The 9,186-nt window shown below is 32.5% G+C and overlaps 1 protein-coding gene and 1 pseudogene across 1 annotated transcript; both read left to right on the plus strand.

Annotated features, from left to right (window-relative positions):
- Positions 1–1,368, plus strand: part of LOC106299074 — an 8,341-nt pseudogene extending 6,973 nt beyond the window's left edge.
- A 4,463-nt stretch (positions 1,369–5,831) lies between these two features.
- LOC106299686 (putative defensin-like protein 262) lies at positions 5,832–6,214 on the plus strand. The gene is made up of 2 exons (XM_013735735.1): positions 5,832–5,889; positions 5,961–6,214. Exons 1-2 carry the CDS (start codon positions 5,832–5,834, stop codon positions 6,194–6,196), a joined length of 294 nt encoding a protein of 97 aa, XP_013591189.1. The 3' UTR covers positions 6,197–6,214.
- The last annotated feature ends 2,972 nt before the right edge of the window (positions 6,215–9,186 follow it).

Consider the following 9,186-nt stretch of genomic DNA (forward strand, 5'->3'; position numbering starts at 1 on the left):
CTCGTAAATACCACGCAAAATTTACGTCGTATTTACGAGGAAATAGTTTTTCCTCGTAAAATACTCGTAAAATTACATCCACTTTACGACGAAACAGTTTTGTCGTTACGTTACGAGGAAATAACGATGACTTTAGTTTTTCACGTAAATTCGTCGTAAACTCGACGCAAATTTACGAGGATTGTTTTTCCTCGTTAATTTTCGTCGTTAAGCATGTGTTTTCTTGTAGTGTTTGGATGTTTTTAATATACATTAAATCTAAAAATAAGTAATATATTTAGGTATATAAATCTATTTCGGTTATATTCGGGTACCCGAGATACTTCGGTTTGGATCGGGTTCGGTTTCGGTTCTTTAGATACAAATTTTTTGAACCCGTTCGGATATTTAATCAATTTCGGTTCGGGTTTGGTACTACTTTTTCGGATCGGGTTCGGTTCGGTTCTTCGGATCCGGGTTTTTTGCCCAGCCCTAATTGTTTCATTCGTTTTTCTCTTTTTTTCTTATGATTGTTGATATACACATGCTGCTTCCCTTTCTGATCAGTTTGAAGACTTTCAAGGCAGCAGAATCTATTACTACCCAAAAGGCATTTATTACGTTATGGACCACTTTAGAACCAGATACCGTAACCCTTTAATCTATATCACCGAAAACGGTGAGTTCTACTACTTATCTCTTCTCATGTCAATTGTATTTCCAAGATTTTTTTTTTTTTGGCTAACATATTTCCAACAAATTGACTCAGTTATTGTACGATTCAATTAGGATTTACTACCCCCGCTTCTGAAAACCGTCCGGAGGCTGTTGCAGATTCCAAGCGGATTGATTATCTCTGTAGTCACCTATGTTTTCTCCGTAAGGTCATTAGGTGAGTCAGTGGATGTTACTATACTATTTTCGATCATCATAATCAATTGTAGGCTTTTAATGGTTATTTTGGTTTTCAGGGAGAAGCGTGTCAACATAAAAGGATACTTTGCATGGTCTCTTGGAGATAATTATGAATTTGCCAAAGGCTTTGCCGTCAGATTCGGACTCACTTACGTTAATTGGACAGACGTTAGTGATAGAAACCTCAAAGATTCTGGCAGATGGTACCAGAGGTTCATCAACGTTACCTCCAAGAACGCTGCAAACGAAGATTTCCTACGTTCAAGCCTCTCCTTCAAGAACAAGATGAAGACGCTCGCAGATGCATGAAACACTTTTATCCCCATCAAGATCACCTTCACGTCAACTCACTCTTTCTAGCTTGCTCCGTAGTAGATAAAGGAGCTTCTCCTAGCTATCGTACTGTAACTAAATAAAACATACTCCCAATAAAATAAAAAAAGTACATATTAATGAATAATATTTTGGCAAATACCCTCAAATAGTACACTATAAAACAAGCTTTCGAGTAAAAAAAATTAACATATACAGATGAGAGGTGTTATTCAAAAATGACCTAAATTTGTAGTCAAATACAAAACTATCCATTTTTGAAGTTTTGTTTTTTCCTATTGACCCTAACAATTTAACTAATCTACAAAAATGCAGTTAGCTATCTACTTTTTATTTCCAAAATATGCTGATTTTACTCAAACATCCTCATCTTCATCACTTTTTTTTCGAAAATGTCATCGTCTTCTATATCACCAACCACCATTAACAACCAAATTAATCTCTAAATGTACTAGAAATCAATTTATACTTCTTCTTATCTCATTTCTTACATAAATCATTTATCTTATATATCCTTTCTTATTTCATCTTTAAAACTTAAAATTCTGGATTTAAAGATTATATTTTCATTAAAGTTACTCAATTTTGATGATTTTTTGTCAATAACGAGTGGATATCTTTCATTAAGAAGTTTTGGATGCTTGGAGAAGCTAAGCACAAACTCTCACCGGATCTATGTATGATATTCAAAAAAAAAAATCAGATATGTTTCACGTAGAAGTGTTCTGCACGGAGAAGATTTCCTGGGAAGTCTTCTGGTCAATACATAGATTAGTTTTGCAATTAAATATTTTATGAGTTTTCCATAGAAGAATTATCTTGAAATCTTTTAATTTTTATATATAACAAAAAATCGAATAGACTTCCTGAGAAGTTTCCAAAAAAAAAAATCTTTCATTGAAGAAATCTGATTTTTCATGTGACTAAACTTCTCGAGAAGTCTTCTTACTTTTACATGATGTCTCCGAAGTTTTGCAATTGATAAAAATGATAAATTATTTAATATAAAAAGTAATTAATTATCAGTTTCTGTAGAAATCTTTTTTATAAGACTTCTTGAGAAGTATTTTCTATTTTTATTTTGAGATTTTGGTCAAGCGTTTGGTTTTAAGAGTAAATTTTTTGGGAAGTCTACTAACGGAATTCTTCTTCAAAAGTTTTTGCATATAAAGTCGAACATTGCAATTGCAAAATTAACATATACCGAGTTCTTGTGACACTTCAAGGACTTCACATGACCGTAGGAAAATTTTCTAGAAGTCTATTCAAAGTAGACTTTTCTAAAAAGTCTTCTATGAAAAATCAAATTTCTATAAAATTTTGGTCAATTGCAAAAGTAACTTGATTATCAGAGAAGATTTCTTTAGTAAAATTAAAAAATCTAAATACAAAAGTAACCCAATTATTTACAAAATAAAATTTATCAAAAGGTCCTCTAATTGAGCAGACTTATTGAAGAGTAACAAAATAACTTAAATAAGAGATTTTTCGAAAAATCTGCTATGATATGTATTTTCTGTTAATTATAAGAAACTTGTATTTTATCAAAATTTGAAATGAATTTTTAAAATTTTCTTGTCAGTTCATGTGTATTTTTCAATTTGAATTCTTGAATAAAAATTACAATTTAATTATTTATAATTATAAAGTTAGCGATATTCATGTTTATTTATTTTTTTAGATAATGAAAGCGTAGTTCTTGAGAAGTTTTCTCCATTAGTTTTAGTAAATTTGCAATTCTCCGTATTTAAAATGAAGTTTTAAGATTTTTATTAATTCACATGCATTTTTTTGAATAAGATTTATAACTTAATTTTTTATAATAAAACTAGTAATATTCATGTTTATTTATGATTCTAGTTAATGAAATTAGTTTTCTTGAGAATTCTTAAACTACATTAAGGTATAAGTCAGATTCAACTGTAAGAAATTATATTTCTTGAGAATTCTTAAACTACATTAAGATATAATTCAGAATTCTTAAAGTACATTAATATCTGTTTATTAATTATCTTAGATATTATGCTAAATTTATATATTAAAATAATTTTTTAAATAATAATATTAATTAAACTAATGAATTATCTTAAAATTATGGAGAAAATGAAAAATTAGCAAATTCACTTCTTAAATGATGATATACAGATATATATATATATATATATATATGGTCATTATTATCTATCATCTTTAGGTGAAAATTAAAATATTATTACCAATAAAATATTATATTTAATATTATTAGTGAATCTTAACATTTTCAGTAGATTTCATATTTTGACTTTCTTTTATAAAAGAAGACAATCAGACTTCTTTTTTCATTACTATTGTACAATAAAATAAACAAGAAAATATTTTTAATTACAATTAGCAATGGAGAACACGTCTGTCAAACTTGTATTCTTGCTCTCCCTCATCATACCGTTTTGTATGTTTCTTCCTTGTTATATAATTTTTGGTTTGGTTTTGTATTGAAGTTTGTGGTGTGTATATGTGAAGGTTCATATTTGGTTGATGCAAGAGAGATGACAGAAGTGAATTGCCTCGGCGGCAAATGTCCTGAAGGAAAGAAAAATTGTAACTGTTTGTCACCGGTAACCCCTATGGTGGAGACCAATGTGGTTTGCCACAAAGATGACGACTGCAAAAAGTACTGTCCTAAAGGCTGCAAGCCTAGTAATCCATGTGTTTGTACGTGTACTCAATTAGGAGAATGTTTATGTCAGTGTCAAGCGATCCAAAACCACCAAAATTAAAACTTTAATAAGACAGAGGAGCAATAGACAATTCAAATATATATTTTTCATAACATTGTTTTTGTTTAAATTAACTTATTATTCCCCTTGAAAACACATATTTGCACCACTAACAATACCATTGGAAGTTGATACAGTTTTAGTATTAATGCATGCGCTGACTAAAAATGCATGAAACAAGCCCAATCATGATCAAACAATATCTTCATGTTTAATGATTGCTTCTATTTCAAGTTTCAACCATCCCTGCTTCTTCTTCTTTCAAACTCCAAAACATTTCAAAGTTGCAAAAAAAAAAAAAACTATTCGCAATTCAAAAATCTGAAGATAATGAATATTCAGAGTGTGTGACTCAATCCTCTCTTTTAATCCGATGATGATATGAGAAAGAACATGTATGAAGAAACTCATTACACTTTTTTTGGTAAAAAACTCATTACACTTGCTAATTGAATAAAACACATATGTTGCTAGTTTAGTGCATATTCTCCAGTTGGAGTACATCATGATCATCTCAGTCTGATGAGTTTATTAAACAACATAGGATAAAATTTCATTAGCTACGTAGATTGTGGTGCCATTTCAGCTTCTTTCACTTCCTTAAAATCATAATAATTGTGTTTGAAGGTCTCTGGGATGTTGAGCTCAACAGATGGTGTTTATTTTTTGGCTGCGGTCTTGCTTACGAGATTCTTACATTTGTTAATCATTTGGTGCAAGTTCTCCACAATCTAACCTAACTAATCCCATATTAAACTCAAAGGTAAAACCCACTCAAAAGCTACTTTTTAAGTGAGGGGACCAATGAGACTTTATATAGAGTTAGTGATGTTGGTTTGTGGCCGATGTGGGACGTTGCAACAAACTCTAAGGTATCATCAGAAGCAAGTCAAAAACAGCAGAACATGTCGTATTCAGCAATATGAGACATGGAGACCATGATCGAATATCTCAAATCCAAAGCATCTAAAGCCATGAGAGTAGAAAAAAGGACCACTGAGGAGCAATGTATATACCAGTTTTGAGAGATAAGAAAACAAGAGAAGAGCCAGAAACTGATGTTGAAGCAGAGGATCAGCGGAGCAAGCAACTTTGCAGTAGCTTTTGTGCTGTTTCTTTCACTCTTTGCTTGCCTTTTGTTAAAGGAAAAAAATCTTTAGTTCTGAAAAATATGTTAGTATCTTTCTCTATCTTAGCAATAACATTAACCATTGGTATATTTCCTTGTAAATACTCTAATCTCTTGTATTTATTGTGTTTATCTCAACTGTTGATTTATTTCGCTCTACAAAAACATAATCAGCCAATTCTAAAGTGATCAAATAATCTGGTACACAAACTGTAATCAGATAGTAGCTGGCATAGTTTGTTGTTCCAGAAGACTAATGGACTAGTACAATGTGTAGTGAAAGAGCATCTGGCTCCATCTGGTAAACTTTCAAACAAAATATTTGTCTCTTCCTCACATGTACCAACCAAAATAGACTCAGAAATGATTTTAAGAATATAATTAGCAATGGAGAACGCATATGGGTTTATTTCCCTCTACAAAAAGTTACATAACAAAGAATAACTGACCATCGAACATAGAAGAAGCTTACAAAGTATCTCAAGTCAATTACTATGTACTTATTTCCCTCTACAAAAACTAAAAGCGATCCTAAAATGATCTCCAGTAGGAATAAAACAATGTGTAGTCAAATAGTATCTGAACTAAATTGGCATTACAAGATTTCTTTTCCCTTTTTTAACTTGCTTCTATAAAAGAAGACAATCATACTTCTCTCTTCATATATCATCAGTTGTATAATCAAAATAAACAAGAAAAGACTGAGATTACAATTAGCGATGAAGAAAACATCTCTCAAGCTTGTCTTCTTGTTCTGTCTCACAGTCATAGCACTTTGTATGCTTCTTCTTTACTTATATGATTTTTTTTTGTTTCTCGATTAAAGTTTGTAGTGTATGTACGTGAAGGTTCGTATTTGGTTGACGCAAGAGTGATGACGGAAGAAGAAGTGAATTGCCTCAGCGAAAAATGTCCCCAAGAAAAGAAGAACTGTAACTCGTCGTCGCCGTTAGCACCTACAATGGAGACCACTGCGCTTTGCTACGAAGATAATGACTGCAACAAGTACTGTCCTAAGGAATGCAACTCTAGCCGTCCCTGTGTATGTGCGTGTAATGGAGGACAATGTTTCTGTCAGTGTTAAAAGATCCGAATAGGAACCACCACATCTTTTCACCACCCAATAATATTGGAAGTTGATAGAATTTACGTATTATTAAATGACTGTGATGACAAAAAATGCATGAAACATTTACAATCATGATCACACATTGTCTTGATGTTTATGATTCCTTCTGTTTCAACTTTCAACCCTCTTTGCTTCTTCTTTCAAACTCCAAACCATTTCAAAGTTGTAACTAAATTATTCACAACTCGAAAACTGAAGATAATGAATATTCAGAGTGTGTGACTCAATCTTTTTGTCTTATAAATCCGATGATGATTAATGAGAGAATCTGTAGAAAGAAACTCATTGCACTTGCTAATTAAGAAAATCTACGATGCTAGTTTATTGCCTACTCTCCAGTTGAAATATAATCTTGTCATAACATCATCTCAGTCTGATGCGATTCATTAGATTATGTTAATTGATACCAAAATCAAAATAACAGTGGCTAACACTTCATTAGCTAGGTTGATTGTGGTGCCATTGCAGCTTCTTTCACTTCCTTAAATCTTGAATCAACAGTCAATGGTTGTTTTTCTGCGGTGTTGCTTAGGGGAGATTCGTAAAGCCTTTTGTCTTAAATGCATTAAATGCAAATGGTGTACGTCACATGAGCCAGACCAGCAACTCAGCGGTTTGCAGTACATGGTCTCTATCAATCCAACACCACCATTATATTGAATTTCGCCACCACCACCACCGTAAGTGACGGTGCTGCCACCAGATCCTCTGACGCAGAGACCGGGAAGACATAAGCCACCATTGTAACCAACATACAGTTTCTGAGAGTACTTTATGTTATGGGATTGAGGGATTCAACTGCAAAGCTTATTAACAGTGTTAATGAGAAGGAAATTCATACAGAAATAATAGATAACTTCACGAACTATATAAATGACATGACAACATCTATGAACTAATATGTATTATGTTGCTAACACCAACAACATAATTTCGATAACCAAACAAGTATAACATATTTGTGAGTTGTAACCCATCAAGTTATGATGATGTTTTAACATGCTTTCACATCTTCTTTGTTATATACCATTACATTTAAATGCTTGATCCATGTGTTCATATTTTTTATGATGTGGATGGGTTATTATCCACTTTTCAAAGTATTTTTACTGGGTTATGCCAAATTTCAAATTTTGGCATATTTTCGGCTATTGAAATTGTGCTTATAGTATTAGCAAGATAACAAATATTATTCAGAAATGTTGTGATGTGATTCATATAGTTCATATAGTTTTCAATACTAGCTTTGTCCAAATGTGTAGTCATTTTGTGATGTATTGTTTGTGTAACTCACAATCATTTTCTAATTAATACAAATTCAACATTTTCACTGAATCTCCTCTTAATGATCGGTTTGGTGATTGCTTTTTGTTTCAAGTCGACATAGTTTCTTTTGTTGATCTTTACTTGGATATCATTTTCGATTACCAAAGGAGCTTGTGCAGAGGCCAAATATTTTAACAGAAATGGGTGGACCAGGTCCAATGAGTCTTCCTCAAGTTTAAATTGGTAGACCAGGTCCAATGAGTTGTTGTGTATTTACTGAGTCACATTCTATCACATTTTGTAGTTCATAGAATTACATTGGACACCCTTGTTTCATTATCGTCTATCTGTTAATTGCTTCTGCACGTGCATGGTGGATTTGAGATTACAACCTCGAAAGTGATTTGAGAATCACATCTACGTGAAGGCGGTCCTCTCATAACAAGCTGCCAGCTCAAACATCTTTGTTATTTTCTGCTCCCAAATTCAATGTGCCTCAACAAGCCTAAAACTTTCCATTCATTTTCAAAACATTTACTGTACATTGATCACAAATCACCAGCTTTGACTTTCCAAGATGCACCAAGCTATTTTACGGACTGATCCATCAATTTACTTTGTTATTGAGCTTTTGGCTCTCAGTTGAATCTCTGCAATAGTAACTCTTCCTTGTTTTTTTTGTTTTTGGAGACTTTCTTTTCTGATGGATACATTTGATCTATGTTGTGTCCGGATCTGCATAGAAATGTATCCATCAGAAAAAGCTTTCTTTCTTTTAGGGTTCTTAAACAAAATCGATTTTGGAGACTTTCTTTTCTGATGGATACCTTTGATATATGTTGTATCCAGAGGCTAGATTGCTCTTACTTTTTGATCTATGTTGTGTCCGGATCAGTTTACAATAAAATGGGCATAATTTTTAATCGCACCATTAGATCAAATCTCAAACCAGTTCCATAAGAAAATAATTCAATCTATACTATTAAAAGGGAATGAGTTTTGAAAAAATCTTTTTATGCAAGGTTACTGCATCCTTTAATTTTTTTTTTTAACACTGTGTTTCTTATTGAACCACATGGACAAAAAATCCAGAGTATTACAAAAAATCAAAGCATAAAACCATACCAATAGGTATGTCAAGGAAACATAAACGCACTTCACACATACAAAGACAATAGTCTCATGATGGTGTGCGTTCGAATAGAAGGCTGCAGGAGAGGCTAGTGCTTCTGCAAAAATTAAGGATTGAAATTATTCACCGTCTCTACAATGGAAACTCATCAAGAGAGCATTGGACAATTTCCAAAATTGATGTCTTCTTGTTTGTTTCTAAACCATGAACTTGAATCCTTTAAACTGTTTGGGTCTTCTTTTATCCACATTAGCGGCTTGAAAAGAGCTTAGCTTATAAAGATTCATCTCAAAGAGGTTAATCCAACCAATTCGTTAACAAAAGAGAATGAAATTCCATAAACGCCAAAGACCACGAAAAACAATCTGATAGTAGACACTGCTCCAGTAATACTGAAAAACCCAACACTTTCAACTTCAGGACCACCATGAATGGACTCAAACAGGCTGGAAACACAGCCTTTGCATCATGTGAGATGCACCATGGCTTAGGATCGAAACATCACCATCTGCTCGAGTAGAGGCCAGAGAAGAACACAGTCTTTAAA

Source organism: Brassica oleracea, chromosome C6 (genome assembly GCF_000695525.1).
Source record: "Brassica oleracea var. oleracea cultivar TO1000 chromosome C6, BOL, whole genome shotgun sequence".
Taxonomy (NCBI): domain Eukaryota; kingdom Viridiplantae; phylum Streptophyta; class Magnoliopsida; order Brassicales; family Brassicaceae; genus Brassica; species Brassica oleracea.